This window comes from Geotrypetes seraphini, chromosome 17 (genome assembly GCF_902459505.1).
Source record: "Geotrypetes seraphini chromosome 17, aGeoSer1.1, whole genome shotgun sequence".
In the NCBI taxonomy this organism is placed as follows: domain Eukaryota; kingdom Metazoa; phylum Chordata; class Amphibia; order Gymnophiona; family Dermophiidae; genus Geotrypetes; species Geotrypetes seraphini.
The window spans coordinates 44,790,794-44,807,773 of NC_047100.1; the positions used below are offsets into that span (position 1 = coordinate 44,790,794).

Here is a 16,980-nt window from a genome sequence, read left to right on the forward strand (position 1 = left end):
TTTTATTTACCTGCAATTATATCACTTTCTTTTCCAGAGATTTAAAAAAAAAATTGACATTGATAAATGAGCATTTCTTAAGAAATAACTGAATATTTCATGGGGTGGCCTAATTTTTTCACACGATTGTATATCATTTTGTCATCAAGCTTTATTAAAGCAACCTTATTGGTTGGTGCCTCAAAATGTTCTCCAAGTAATCAGAGCTTTACCTTTCAGTGCTGAAGACATCTGCTGCTGACTCTGTATACTGATCTGGTGTCACTATCCTGCATACAGGGGCGTGCACACCTCCCCAACCACTATCCACAACACATATGCACCCTCCTCAGAGCCGCTATCCACAATACATGCCCCCCCACCCACTTAGTCACTGACCTCCATGTACCTATTGGTGCAGCCACCGCCACAGAGTTGCTGACTTCCATAAACCAGTGGGTTGTGCTGCTGCTGCTGATATGTTAAACTGGGCAGGACTTGAGCATCTACACATGCTCAAGGTCTTCCAGCTGTCGCCCCCTCTGAGATTCTCAGAGAAGGCAGGAGCCAGCAGACCTTGAGCATGTGCAGATGCTCAAGGCCATGCCCAGTTCAACATATAGCAGATTGGTAGCGGCATAACCTACAGGTTTATGGAGGTCAGTGGATCTGTGGCGGCACTTAAGGGTATATGGAGGTCAATGACTCGGGGAGATAGGGACATGTATTGTGGATAGCGGCTCCGGGGAGGGTGTGTGTGTTGTGGACAGCAGTTTGAGGGCAGGGGCAGGTGACCCTGTATACACAATAGTGACGCTGAGTTCAGTAGGGAGCAGGAAGAGGACAGCCATGCCCAGTGGTCAGGTGGTAGCTCGAATCTAAACAGAGGCCGTAATTTTTGATCCCAAAAATCTTGGTTTATATTCGAGTATATACAGTATTTCAGTTAATAAATTCAAAATAAAACACTTTTTTGTACCTTTGTTTCCTGGACATTTTCCAGTCAATATTCAACTGTTGGTAGTCTGTATTTTTTTAATCACTGATCACCATAAGTAGAATTAAGCCCCCAATATTCAATGTTGGACCATATCCGGGCATTTTAATATCCAAGAGAATGAAATAAGGTGAGGAAAAAGAAGCTTCCACTAGGAATACAAAGAGGAACAAAAGTTTATTGCTGAATCTCAGATAGTCTCATATATGCTAACTAGACTCAACACGGCCAGTATTTCAACACCTATAGGGTATCTTTATCAGGAGTCTATAATTGAACACAACAAATATATATTAAAAATACTTTGTTTAACATGTTGATAAAATCAAACAATGATAGACAATTATATAAAAATGCAAATACATATAAATAAATACTGCAAATAAAGATATAAATATATAATAAAAAATAAAAACAAAGATATAAATATAATAATAATAATAATCCAATAAAATGGTGGCATGCTAAAAAGTAAGGATACTAAAAATGTCTATAAATGCAATAAAAAAATTAAGGTAGGCAGATACTTGCACATGAGCATATATATTTTTAATGGTTCTAATGCTCGGCTATTTAATGCTAAACTAAATCTCACAAAAAACAGTTGCAAAAGATACTTGGAAAAGTAAAAAATTAGCAGCAGTGCTAATCGGAACTGGCCAGGATCCACACATTAACCACCAAATCTCAATAATAATAATAATAAGATAATAAATTTATAATGAATATGGATGTTTCCTCAGTATGACTAAACTAGCATGAGGAGCAGAGAAAACTTGCCGTTCCAGCGCTGATTAGCGGCTCAAAACATAGTAACATAGTAGATGACGGCAGATAAAGACCCGAATGGTCCATCCAGTCTGCCCAACCTGATTCAATTTAATTTAAAAAAATAAATTTTTTCTTCTTAGCTATTTCTGGCAAGAATCTAAAACTCTACCCGGTACTGAGCTTGGGTTCCAACTGCTAAAGTCTTCGTCAAAACTCACTCCAGTTCATCCACACCCTCCCAGCCATTGAAGCCCTCCCCAGCCCTTCCTCAACCAAAAGGCCATATTTAGACACATACCGTGCAAGTCTGCCTAGTACTGGCCTTAGTTCTTCAATATTTACTATTATTTTCTAATTCTAGATCCTCTGTGTTCATCCCACGCTTCTTTGAACTCTGTCATTGTTTTCCTCTCCACCATCTCTCTTGGGAGCACATTCCAGGCATCTACCACCCTCTCCGTAAAGTAGAATTTCCTAACATTGTTCTTGAATCTACCACCCCTCAACCTAAAATTATGTCCTCTGGTTTTACCATTTTCCTTTCTCTGGAAAAGATTTTGTTCTACATTAATACCTTTCAAGTATTTGAACGTCTGAATCATATCTCCCCTGTCCCTCCTTTCTTCTAGGGTATACATATTTAGGGTATCCAGTCTCTCCTCATACATCTTCTGGCTCAAACCTCCTATCATTTTCGTCGCCCTCCTCTGGACCAGTTCAAGTCTTCTTACGTCCTTCACCAGATATGGTCTCCAAAATTGAACACAATACTCCAAGTGAGGCCTTACCAACGATCTGTACAGGGGCATCAACACCTTCCTTCTAAGGGCTACGTCTCTCTTTATACAGCATCCTTCTGGCAGCACACTTCTTTTTGCCTTTAGATCTTCAGACACTATCACCCCAAGGTCCCTCTCCCCGTCCGTACATATCAGCCTCTCACCTCCCAGCATATACGGTTCCTTCCAATTATTAATCCCCAAATGCATTGCTCTGCATTTGTATGCATTGAATTTTAGTTGCCAGATATTAGACCATTCCTCTAACTTTAGCAGATCCTTTTTCATATTTTCCACTCCCTCTTTGGCATCTATTCAGTTACAAATCTTGTTATCATCCGCAAAAAGGCAAACTTTTCCTTCTAACCCTTCAGCAATGTCACTCACTAACATATTGAACAGAATCAGCCCCAGCATCGAATCCTGAGGGACTCCACTACTCACCTTTCCTTCCTCCGAGCGACTTCCATTAACCACCACCCTCTGGCGTGTAACCGACAGCCAGTTTCTAATCCAGTTCACCACTTTGGGTCCTAACTTCAGCCCTTCAAGTTTATTCAAGAGCCTCCTATGAGGAACCATATCAAAGGCTTTGCTGAAATCTAAGTAAATTACATCTAGCATGTCCTTGATCCAGTTCTCCAATCACCCAATCAAAAAATTCAATCAGGTTCGTTTGGCACGATTTACCTTTTGTAAAGCCATGTTGCCTCGGATCCTGTAACCCATTAGATTCAAGGAAGTACACTATCCTTTCTTTCAACAAAACTTCCATTATTTTTCCAACAGCCGAAGTGAGATTTACCAGCCTGTAGTTTCCCGCTTTATCCCTGTGACCACTTTTGTGAATAGGGACCACATCCAAACTCCTCCAATCCCCAGGAACCACTCCTGTCTCCAGAGATTTGTTGAATAAGTCTTTAATAGGACTTGCCAGAACCTTTCTGAGCTCCCTTAGTATCCTGGGATGGATCCCATACGGTCCTATCGCTTTGTCCACCTTCAGTTTTTCAAGTTGTTCATAAACACTTTACTCCGTGAACAGCGCAGAATCTACTCCATTTTCTCATGTTACTTTGCCAGACCTCCAGGATTTTCTTCCGTGAACACAGAACAGAAGTATTTGTTTAGATGTTTTCCTCATCACTCTCCACATATTGGTTCCCAGCATCTTTTAGTTTAGCAATTCCATTTTTCATCTTCCTCCTTTCACTAATATATCTGGAAAAAAATTTGGTCTTCCTTTTTTACATTTTTAGCCATTTGTTCTTCCACCTGTGCTTTCGCCAGACGTATCTCTTGGCTTCTTTTAGTTTCACACGGTAGACAAAAGCCTCACCTAAACCTGCACACCATAATGGGAAACGCCCTGTGTGCTAAAGTAGTGAAATAAAGAATAATTAAATGTGAACAACAATCACAAAATCGATAAAATGGTTAAGTATCAATAAGTTATCAAATGTGTGACTGAAACAAGTCCCGGCCCCCTCCAAGTTGGAACAATAAAATTAAACACTTAACTGGATTTAAGCAATACAACATAGTTGATGACAGAGGTTGCTTGTAACAATGAAAAACCTCAAGATGGATATTGGTTCGACCAAGCTAGTTTCAGGAACTGATGCTGCTCATACAGCACTCAAGAAAGCCGCCAAACTCCGACGGCTGCCTGACATGAGAAGGAGACTAGAGGTTTAAATTAGCGAGATTTTCATTGTTACAAGCAACCTCAGTACGACCCTCTGTTCATCTTGGGAATCTGAATCTGGTTATGTCCATTCTGGTGCGCCCACCTTTTAAACTGTTCGGCGACTGCTCTTTGAAGGACCTTACTCTTAAAGCAGTCTTCTTGGTGTCCATTACTTCTGCTAGATGTGTTTCTGAGCTACAGGCTTTCTCTTGTAGGGCTCCCTTCCTGGAGTTTTCTAGGGAGCAGATTGTTTTGTGGCCTTTTCCTTCTTTTCTGCCAAAGGTAGTTTCTCTTTTTCATGTCAGTCAGGTAATGATCCTCCCGGTGTTGGGTAGCCGGGAGGGTTCTTCCGAGCATAGACAGTTACGCAAGTTGGATGTCACTCGGGTCCTTCGCTCAAGAAATCAAATCATCTCTTTATCCTTCTAGTGGATCCTCGTAAAGGGGATGGAGCTTCTAAGGCTATTATTGCGTGCTGGATCAAAGAGACTATTGCTTCCTGAAGAAAAAGCCTGTTCCTCTTCCTGTCTGTGTGATTCATGTTTATCTGTAGTGTGTATGTTTGTTTATTTTATGTATCCCCCTTGTTTTAAATATTTAAAGCACCTTGAAGTCTGATTAGGTGGTTTATAAAACTTTTAGTAAACTTGTAAGACTGAGCATCCAAATGGCAGACAAAAATGAACTGGATAAGTACAAAGTGATACACATAGGGAAGAATAGCCCAAATTAATGCAAGATTCTACACTAGGAGTCACCACCCAGAGAAAGAATCTAGGTATCATCGAAGACACTACATTGAAATCTTTCCCTCAATGTGCAACAGCAGCCAAAAATAAAACCACAAGCTGAATGGTAGGAATTATTAGGAGAATAGAGAATAAAATAAAGAATATCATAATGCCTCTCTAGTACTCTATGGGTAATTCTGGTCATCACATCTCAAAAGGTTGTAGCAGAGTTAGAAAATACACAGAGGACAACCAAAATGATTATGGAATAACTCTCTTTAGGAAAGGATAGATATCTTGGGGCTCTTCAGCTTAGAGGGGAGTTATGATAGAGGTGGAATGGGTAAACACAAATGAGTGGTCTACTTTTTTAAAAAATAGAGGGGCGTGGCTTACCGCGCACACAAATGGACGTGTGATCGCGACGCTCCTCTCAACTAGGCAACAAATGATTAAAATTTCTCCCCTTCGAGTTGATTTTTGACAGAAAAATCAATGCTGATTGATAAAACTTATAAATATTTACCAACAGAGAAAATTTGATAATACTTTCTCCACCGGCACTGAGAAAAGACCTGAGGGGAAGGAGACAAGTAAGACTGTTGTTTTTTTTACCGGCTTTTCTCTGTGCTAGTGCGGGCTGTTGAATATTTGAACTGACGGTGCTGAGACGGAGCCCTGTAATACAAGTAAAGGAAGACTATTTGATAAAACTTTCTCCGCCGGCACTGAGGAAAGACCTGAGGGGAAGGATACAAGTAAGACTGTTGTTTTTTTTTTTTGCCGGCTTTTCTCTGTGCTAGTGTGGGCTGCTGAATATTTGAACTGGCCAACGGCAAAAGAAAAAGTAAAAAGAAGACTGATTTTGGTGGGAGGCTGGTGCCAGTCAATTCTGGAGCTGTGGCGGTTGGAAGTAGCCCTCTCCTGACGGTGCTGAGACGGAGCCCTGGGGGCAGAGAGTTAAGGAGAACAGTTACTCTTTCGCCGGTTTCTTTTTCTATTATAAAGAGTGACATTGAAAGTAAAATACTGTAAAGGAAGACTATTGAGCATTGAATTAGCTAACGACAGAAAAGGAAAAAAATTTTTCTTCCTTCAGATTTCGGTTGAGGGCTAGTGCCTGTCAAAGATAAAAATATGACAGTTTGATGTAGCCCTCCCCCGCCGGTGTTAAAGCAAAGCCTTGAGGATAAAAAAGCCGGTTGTGCTGAAAGACATCAAAAACAACTGGGGAGAAATAAGCTGGAACGAAGCGGTATTAAGATCTGAATTGCCGATTCGTGAATGATATAAGTTAAAAAAAAAAAACTTAGAGTTCACGGAAAAATAAAAAAGTACAGCCGAAATTGAAATAAAACCTGAAGGAGGAAAGCCAACATAAAAGGTCTGTTTCTCTTTTGCCGGTTTTTTTTTCTCATGACAAAATACTGACAGTTTTTCTTACGCTGGAGCGACGAGATATAAATGAGCAAGAAACTCACAGCGTGAATGAAACCAGCCTGATACTATGCCTTGCCAAACCTAAAGTAAGGTACTGAGAGAAGAAGAGCCAAAAAAAAAAAAATTAAGAGCGCCGTTTATCTCAGTGCTGAAGCGATGCGGTGTTGAGGGCTGAGATTCCTGACGAGCTGAATGAATAAAAATTAAAAAGAGGCTTGAAGACCACGGTGAACTGACATTGAACTAGCCGACAACAGAAAGGAAAAGATAAAGGCTTCCTCCATTTAAACTAATTTTGATGAAGGGCTGGTGTCTATCAGTCTGAAGTTGAGGCAGTTTGAAGTAGCCCTCCCCTGACGGTTTTGAAGAGAAACCCTGAGGGTAAAGAGCCGATTTTGTACTGTGTGACATCAAAAAAATAAAAAAAACTGGTGAAAATTGTGATAATTGAAATTACCCTCCAATGAAATTAGACAGGAACCCTGAAGGAAGGGATCAAAAAAAAGTTTGCTATTCCCTCAATAGCATAACATTGAAGGCGGGCTATTGTATATTGTGGTGGACAGAAAAATCACTGAGCATAAAGATTGTGGAGAAGATAAAATCTGTAAAAATATAAAAATAGGTTCAGAAATATGGCAAGTACCAGACAAAATAAAAATGAGGCTGGTATGTCAGCAAAAAGACAGAAGCAGGAACAAATTACACCAAGCAAGATCCCACTTCCTGCTGAAGAACCTGATATATTGAGTAAAGCAGAAGTTATGGAAGAACTGAGACAAATTAAACAAATGCTCAAGGAAACTGTAACCAATATGGCTGAAATGAAGGAAGAAATACTAAACATCCACAGACAAATGGAAGTAAATAATAAAAGAACAACTGTCTTAGAAACTAAAATGGAGGTCATAGAAGGTGAAGCAAACAGATGCAAAAATGACAGTCTGGAATTGAATAAATTGAAAGATCAACTGGAAGACTATGAAAATCGAGGAAGAAGGAAAAATATTAAACTTTTTGGAATACAAGAAAATTTAGAAGGGAAAAATGCTATACATTTTCTAGAAAACTTAATTCCAAAAATACTACAACTGGATTTAAAACAACCACTAGAAATAGAAAGAGCGCATAGGATCCCAGCAAAAAACGTAGAAAATCAAGGCAGGCCAAGACCACTAATATTCAAAATGCTTAGATACCAACAAGCACTAGAAATATTAAATGCTGCCAAGAAAGACAAAAATCTAAATTACAAAGGATCCAGAATATGTTTTTTGCCGGATTTTGCTAAAAACACAGCAAATAAAAGAAAGAGACTATTAGATATGAGACCTCAACTAAAAGAAAAAGGTTTTAAATACGGATTATATTATCCGGCAAAAATGAGAGTATCATCTGGAGATAAATCTTTGTATTTTGAAGATCCAGAAAAACTAAAAGCTTTTCTTTCAAAATCAGAACCTATGTCATTTTAACATAAAATATCAAGATTGGTTTTGATGATATTGTGAAAAATTATAAAAATATGAGATATTGAAATACCGAAGAAAGAAAAACATGAACTAAAGAAAAGACAATAAAAATATAAAGAAAGAAAGTATAAGATATAGGAAAAATAACAATACCATATTAAATACATGTTTAAGATAAATTTTTATGATGTAAACTATAATACTAGGGAAATATAATTCAAAAATTGATGAATGGATATAGATACATTAATGAAATGTTAGAAGTAAAAAAAAAATGACTAAAGATATTAAAGGTTAATATAGATAGATAGAAGGGGATATTGATTGAATATTGGTTGCCTAGAGGGGAGGGGAATGTTCGGGTTGCAGTTCCAATGTGTGTTCTTAAGCAGTCATTATATTGGGTGGGAAAGGGAGGGAAAAAGATGGTATTTATTAAAATGATTAAGGAGAAAGTAAATAAGGGATTAGATACTTCAAGGGTAAATATGTGTGTCATAGAAAATCAATCAGAATTTTTTAAAAAATTACAGAATATGTTATTACCACTGGCTGCTTCTAATTTAGTGGTGGCTGGAGATTTTAATGCTGTAATGGATCCATTATTGGATAAAAAACCAAGTAAAAGTATAAAATCTTTAGGTTTAGATAATCTGGCTCAATCATGCGATTTAAAGGATATATGGCGTATTCTTCATTTTAATGATCAGGAGTTTTCATTTTGTTCACAGGTTCATAAATCATTTTCAAGAATAGATTATATTTTTGTTTCAACAAATGAAGTGCAACAGGTGATTAAAGCTTCCATAGATCCTATTATTATTTCGGATCATGCGGGAATATGGATAGAATTACAATTGGATAAATTGGAAAAGGGTAGACCTCTTTGGAGATTTGATAATGCACTGCTTGTGGATGATAAATTTTTGGAAAATTTTAAAACACAAATTAATGATTTCTTTCTAATGAACTTAGTGGAGGATACATCTATTGAGAATGTATGGGATGCATTTAAAGCAACTATGAGGGGTAATATTATATCATATTCAGCTTTTATTAAGAAACAAAATAAAATTCAATATATAGAATTAGAAAAAGAAATCAAAATATTAGAAGCTAAATTGATAAACAAATGGGAAAATGAGATATTGCAAGCTCTTTTGAAAGCAAAAGGTAAATATAATGAATTATCTTCAAAAATGATAAGAAGAGATTTGTTTTCCAAACAAGCAGTGTATTATGGAAATTCTAATAAGGCGGGGAGATTATTGGCAAATTATCTTAAAGCAAAAAAAAAGGAAAACTAATGTTAATGGGATAAAAGATGATAATGGTACAATAACAAATCAAACAGATATAATTTTAAAACAATTTCTAAAATTTTATAAAGACCTGTATTCTTCCGAACCTTATTTGGAGAGACAAAAAGATGGTAAAAATTTTTTAGATTTAATTAATGGACCTAAAGTTCCTGATCATATAAAACGGAGTTTAGATGAACCTATATCATTAAAAGAATTAGAAACAGCATTGAGATCTCTTAGAGTTGGATCCGCTCCAGGTGGTGATGGTTATACAGTAGAATTTTATAAAACATTTCAAAATATCCTTTCCCCACATTTACTAAATTTATATCAAACACAACTTATAAAAGGTGATATTAAAGGTACTATGGCTGAATCAATAATAATTGTTCTGCCTAAGCCAAATAAAGATCCTACTTTGGTTTCGAACTACAGGCCTATATCTTTAATAAATGTGGATAATAAACTTTTGGCGAAAATTTTGGCTTTGAGATTAGCCAAAGCTCTCCCACATATTATAGATATGCATCAGACGGGTTTCGTTGCTAAAAGACATTCCTCCAATAATTCTAGATTATTGTTTCATATGTTAAATTTATCAAAAAAAATAGATGAACCGACTTTTACAGTTTCCTTGGATGCAGAAAAAGCGTTTGATAGGGTAGAATGGAATTTTATGTATCAAGCTTTAGAATGGTTTGGTATAGGTTCTGGATTTATACAAATGGTAAAAACTTTGTATAGCTTCCCGATTGCAAGATTAAATATTAATAATATGATATCTGATGGATTTCAATTGCGGAGGGGAGTTAGACAGGGTTGTCCTTTATCTCCTTTGTTATTTGATGTTATATTAGAACCCTTATTGTTAGCAATACAGCAAACGGGGGAGATACAGGGTATTCCATATTCAGATATGGAATATAAAATTTCGGCTTATGCTGATGATATTTTGCTTTATTTGAAAAATCCAGAATCTACCTTATCTTCTTTATTGGAATTAATTGATAAGTTTGGTAAATTTTCAGGTTATAAAATTAATTGGAATAAATCTGAAATTATACCCTTAAATGTTCATTGTGTAAAAGGACTATTTAAAGATTTTCCGTTCATATGGAAGGAAGAAGGATTTAAATATCTTGGCATTCAAGTTAAAAATACAATTGAAGATACCGTAAAAGAAAATGAAAAATTTGTATTAAAATAAGTTACGGAGTTGTGTGAGCAATGGAACCCTTTACATATTTCTTGGTGGGGGAGAGTTCAAACTATTAAAATGATGATCTTGCCTGTAGTTTGCTACCAAATGAGTATGATACCTATTTATTTTCAGGGGTCCTTTTATAAAAAGATTAATAGCATTTTAACGAAATTTCTTTGGCTTGGTAGAACACCTAGAATAGCTTTAGTAACTTTGCAAAAATCAATTAAGGAGGGAGGGGTAAATTTTCCAAATTTTTATAGGTACCATCAAGCCTATATTCTACGTCAGGGTATGTATTGGATCCTCCCAGAACTTATAGATAATGCACCAGATTGGTTATATTTGGAATGGCGCCTTATGTTTCCCCTAAATTTAGTTCACCTTCCAAGTATTAACATGCCTAGAAGATACAGAGAAAATAAAATATTAATGGATACTTGGAAAACGTTGAGATTTATTAGTAAATTAACACCTATCCCAATAAACAAATCAACTAATCAATCTCTATGGATAAACTCCAAGATCAAAATTGGCGGAGCTCAAATCCTTTGGAAGAACTGGATAATTGCAGGCATTAGATCTCTAGATGACGTTATTTCAGAAGGTAAACTGCTGGATTTTTCACAATTGCAACATAGATTTGGTCTTAGTAAAACACAAAGTTTTAAATGGTTGCAATTGAAGCAGGCCATTCAGGTTGGGTTCCCTGAATGGAAAACATTGAATAATCAATATAGTTTAAAGTTCTTATGTTTTCAAGCAGACTTCCTAGGACATCAAGCCGCATTGTGGTATAAATTAATATCTGGATATTTGAATAAAAAACCAAAAAATGGTCTAAGAGATATTTGGAGCATTGAGATTAAGCATCAAATTAATGCATCTCAATGGCCACAAATTTGGTCTTGGAGAATGAGATGTACAGTGTCAGCATCTATGAGACAAACTTGGTTCTTTTTATTACATAGAGCTTTTTGGACCCCTACACGTTTGCAAAAATTAAACAGTTCTAAGTCCAATAAATGCTGGCACTGTAATCTGGAACCAGGGACATTAGATCACTTACTGTATCATTGTCCCTACATTAAAACTTTTTGGAATTCAATTTGGCCACAAATTAATAAATTGATGGAAAATCATATAGCAATATCATATGATACAGTATTATTTGGAATGATGATGAGGAAAAAAAGTCAAATTTCACCAGAAAATAACAAGCTTTTATTAATAATGACAGGGGTTGCCATTCAACATATAACCAATAATTGGAAGAATTATAATAACCTAAATTATACATTTTGGTGGAATACAATATGTCATATATTTAAAATGGAAAGAACAATAGCAATACAAAGAGGGACATATACTAAATTTATAAAAATATGGGGGCCATTGACAAAATATTGCAATGAATAAATAGTAGGACTTTTCTTCTTCTTTTCTTCTCTTAAATATCTTTTTTGTGACACACATAGAGGGGGGCAGTGAAAATAATTTTTACATAATAGACTATAATATGATATATAATATGTAATGTATGATTAAAAAATAATAGAAGGGTGGGGGGAGGGAGAGGGGGAAAAATATATTTAGAATATGATGTATTAGATATAAAAGTGATATTGTGTATTTATAAATTGTATTTTAACATTTTGTACACTTTATGTAAAACTTGAAAATAAAAAATAAAAAGGAAAAAAAAAAAAAAAATAATACATACAAGCAAAATATAACTTATACTGAAAGGTTGCGTACTTTTTCACAAACTACAAAAACTAGGAGACACACCGTGAACTTATTAAGTAGTATATTTGATACAAATTGGAAGAAATATTTTTTTAACTCAATGTATACCTAATCTCTGGAACCCCTTGCCAGAGGGTGTGATACAAGCAGTTAGCATAGCTGAGTTTAAACAAGGTTTGGACAAATTCTTGGAAAAAAAAAATCATTTTTCCCCAGCTGATATAATTGTACAGGGGTGGGGGGGGAGGAAGTTTAATTATACATTGATGGGTTGGATTAATAAAGACCATAAACTGTTTTTAATCTATACCTGGAGAATGCCACTGATTAATGAGGTTAGGATCTTACAAACTCTGTTTGGTAGAGTTTGTATACACGCACACTCAGACTTGCTTAACTTATTATGGCACCATAAATATAGTTAATTGTATTCTTGTGTCAAAGATAATCAGTTTCCCATTGTTGTAGTTTTCAGGAAAGGGGATGGGATTTGATACACCACCTTTCTGTGGTTACAATCAAAGCTGTTTACATATTAGATACAGGTATTTATTTTGTACCTGGGGCAATGGAGGGTTAAGTGACTTGTCCAGAGTTGCAAGTTACTGCAGTGGGAAATGAACCATTAAGCTACTACTCCACAGTAGACAGTGTTCTGATTTGTCTGGGACAATTGTACTTCCTGTTTCTGATGCCTCTTTTTTCCTTTCTCTGATAATGCTCTAGAATGAGAAGCAATAGAGCTGATTACTATGTCTATGTGATACAAGGGAGTCAGTATTTTTGTTGGATGACCCTTAAGAGGTGCCTGAATGTCCAGTAGCTAAATGTGTATTAATCTCTGGTAAAACCTGTTAATCTTCATACTAATATACACACATTTTTAAGGGATTCTCTATTGTCCCATATTGCAGAGTCTGTGGATTGAACGGACAACTTTAATCCTTACTCACAGCCTTCCTGGAATTTCTCGTTGGTTCGAAGTGCAAAGGAGAGAGTTGGTAATGTGCATTTTCTTAACTGTGTTCTAACTGAAGTGTACCAGGCCTCTGTTTGATAGCCTATTAGTAAGGAATCTGATATCTCTCATTATCCCAGGACAAACAGGCAGCATATTCTCACATGTGGATGATGTCATCCAGGAGCCCCGATGCGGACAGCCTCGCAAGCAGACTTGCTTGTAAAACTTAGAAAGTTCGCAACTGCCGTACCATGCATGCGCTACTGCCACACCGCCCAAGGAAGGGTGCTGCTTCTCATTTTTCTGTGGAGCCGAGAAGTCCTCTTTCGACGTTCTGCGCTAGACTTAATTCTACTTCGTGCCTTCTCTTACCATGGCTTTTGTATATTTTTTCTTACAGGGTCGCTGTGTTTTTTGCGTGTTTTCATTTCTAAAATATATATATATTTTTTTTTCGTCTTTTTTATTTTGTATCACGTCAGGGCCTACCCCGCGGCCTCAGCCTAAGTGCTTTGATTTTGCAGCAGCTATTTTTCAGTCTATGACCTGGTCGGTCACAGGCTTTAAGAAGTGTAGTCGTTGCTAGTGCGCAGTATCCCTCACTGACTCACATAAGTGATGTGTTCAGTGTCTAGGACCTGACCATTGTCTGGAGTCGTGTGCCTGCTGTGCTACTCTTCAACCTCGAGCCATTAAACATCGTCGAGTTCAAGTGGAAAATATATTCAGCAGTATGGATAAACCTATGCCTAAGTTCCTCACCCCAACTGCAACTCTGGTCTCGACCTCGACCCTGAATCCGGTCAAATCTGCTATGGGTCTTCCGCCTTTTACCTCGACCTTGACTTTAATCAAGCCTTCCTCGTTTGGGAAGTCCTTGTCCTCGAGCAAATCTGCTAAGTCTTCTCCTGAGGAGCCGCTATTCTCACTGTTTCCCTCAGGTAAGGTAGCTAAGCAAGCTTTTCCAGACATGCCACCCTTAGAATCGGTGGTCCTGAAGATACCCAAGAAACATGGCTCAAAATCAAGGCATCATTCTTCCTTGGAGACTATAGTCACTCCAAATGTGCCAGATCCTCAGGTCTCGGTTCCACATTTGCAGGCTGTGATCCAGACTATTATGCATCAGGAGTTTGGTAACATTCTTGCCCAATACACTCCTACCTCGACTCTACTCCTGCAGTCCAGCCTGAGTACTCAGCAGTCAAACAAGGAGTCGAGTCCTTGGCAGTGCCTCGAGCTCAAACTAGTCACTCTGTACAAGGAGTTGAGTCCTTAGGAGTGCCTCGAGCTGAATCTACACACTCTATGCAAGGAGCTGAGTCCTTGCGAGTGCCTTGAGATACCTCGACACAAGGAGCTGAGTCCTTTTTGGTGTCTCATCGTCAATCTCTGACTTCCAGCCTTCCTTCCTCACATAAGGCATTGCCTTTTTCGAGGCACAGGGCAAGGACTCCTCGACATTCATCTAAACAGGATCTGACTGATTTAACGAACAGTTCCCCACATCATCTCTCGAGGAACCCATCGAGAACTAGGTCTTCTTCTCGAGGTCGGTCTCATTTATTCAGGCATCGAGACTCTTCGAGGCCTCCAAGTCCTCAGTCGAAAAGACCACCTGCAGAGTCTTACCACTCTCACCATTCAAGTTCTTCTCCTGCAAGACATTCCATACGTTCTCTCAGTGAGTCATCTATACCTGCATATTCAGATCTCAGGTATCAGTACTCCAGAGAAGCTTCACTTTCATTCTCTGCTATGCTATGTGAAAGGAAAACAACCGGCAAGGGAGGAAGTGGGACCCCTGGATGAGGGAGGCAGAAAAGGAGTAGTAAAGGAGGTAGCAGACAGACTAAACACGTTCTTCTCATCAGTCTTCACAAAAGAGGACAGAACCAACGTGCCAGAACCGGAAAAAACCTTCAGGGGGAATCAAGAGGAAAAATTATTATCAATAGAGGTGAGCCTCAAGGACGTACTCAAACAGATAGATAGACTAAAAACTGACAAATCGCCAGGACCCGATGGAATCCACCCGAGAATATTGAAGGAGCTCAGAGATGAAATAGCGGAGTTACTACAGAAGATCTGCAACCTATCCTTGAAAACAGGGGTAGTCCCGGAGGACTGGAGGAAACAAATGTTACACCTATCTTCAAAAAGGGATCCAGAGGTGACCCGGGGAACTACAAACCGGTGAGCTTGACCTCGGTCCCGGGAAAGATGGCCGAATCATTAATCAAAGACAGCATAAATGAACATATAGAAAGAAATAATCTGATGAGAACCTGCCAGCATGGTTTCTGTAAAGGGAGATCCTGCCAAACGAACCTACTGCACTTCTTCGAGGGGATTAACGAACAATTGGACAAAGCTTACCCCATAGACATCATATATCTGGACTTTCAAAAAGCCTTCGACAAGGTACCCCATGAACGCCTGCTAAGGAAACTGTGGAACCATGGGGTGGAGGGGGAAGTGCACAGATGGATCTGTAATTGGTTGGCGGACAGGAAGCAGAGGGTAGGAGTAAAAGGACACTACTCTGACTGGAAAGCAGTCACGAGCGGTGTCCCGCAGGGGTCAGTGCTGGGACCACTGCTGTTCAATATATTCATTAATGACCTGGAAGTGGGGACGAAGTGCGAAGTCATAAAATTTGCGGACGACACAAAACTCTCCATTAGAGTTAGAACTGTTGAAGAATGTGAAGAACTACAAAGGGACTTGAACAAACTGAGTGAATGGGCAAATAAATGGCAAATGTGTTTCATTGTAGAGAAATGCAAAGTCTTGCACATAGGGAAAGGAAACCCGATGTTCAGCTACATGATGGGGGGGAGGGTATTGGGGAAGAGCAACCTAGAAAGGGACTTGGGGGTTTTAGTGGACCAATCAATGAAGTCGGGAGCACAATGCGCATCGGCCTCCAAGAAGGCGAACAGAATGTTGGGAATTATTAAAAAAGGAATCACTACCAGAACCAAAGAAGTTATCCTGCCGCTATATCGGGCGATGGTACGCCCGCATCTGGAATACTGCGTTCAATACTGGTCGCCGTACCTTAAGAAGGATATAGCGACACTCGAGAGGGTCCAGAGAAGAGCAACAAAAATGATAAGGGGCATGGAAGGCCTCTCATATGCTGAGAGGCTGGAGAAACTGGGGCTCTTTTCTCTGAAAAAACGGAGACTTAGAGGGGACATGATAGAAACTTACAAGATCATGAAGGGTATAGAGAGGGTGGAGAGGGGCAGATTCTTCTGACTGGCGGGGGAAACAAAACAAGAGGGCACGTAAGAAAACTGAAGGGAGACAGATTCAGAACAAATGCTAGGAAGTTCTTCTTCAGCCAGCAGGTGGTGGATACCTGGAATGCGCTTCCGGGGGAGGTGGTAGAGCAGTGTACGATTTTGGGTTTCAAAAAGGGGTTGGACATGTTCCTAAAGGAAAAGGGGATTGAGGGGTATAGCTAGAGGGGTACTATAAAGGATAAAATGTCTTAAGTGAAAGAACACTACAGGTCATGGACCTGGGGGGGCCGCCGCGGGTGCGGACTGCTGGGCACGATGGACCTATGGTCTGACTCGGCAGAGGTGATGCTTATGTTCTTATGTTCAAGGTGCCTCGAGGTCACCTTATCCCTCACGAGGCCGTCCTTCTTCAGATCAGGTATCCTACCAAATGAGTAAGGATCTGAACATCACTCTGGACTCTGCCTCCAAATACTCCACGGAGTATTTGGAAGAAATGGGCATGCCTCATCCTCCTAGGGAGTCTCTAAAATTGCCCATTAATCGACTTCTTTCTCAAACCTTCAAACAAAATCTTGAGACACCATATTCCATTCCTGCTGTGCCAGCGAAGTTGGAATCTTGCTACAGGATGGTCCACTGCAGAGGCTTC

General features: G+C 38.6%; 1 protein-coding gene across 3 annotated transcripts in view; it reads left to right on the forward strand.

Annotated features, from left to right (window-relative positions):
- DOCK3 (dedicator of cytokinesis 3) overlaps positions 1-16,980 on the forward strand; it is a 694,894-nt gene that overhangs the window by 559,944 nt on the left and 117,970 nt on the right. For all 3 annotated transcript variants that reach the window (XM_033926008.1, XM_033926006.1, XM_033926007.1), the window contains exon 42: positions 13,028-13,114. In XM_033926008.1, the coding sequence (XP_033781899.1) occupies positions 13,028-13,114 (87 nt within the window). The remainder of the gene's footprint in view (positions 1-13,027; positions 13,115-16,980) is intronic.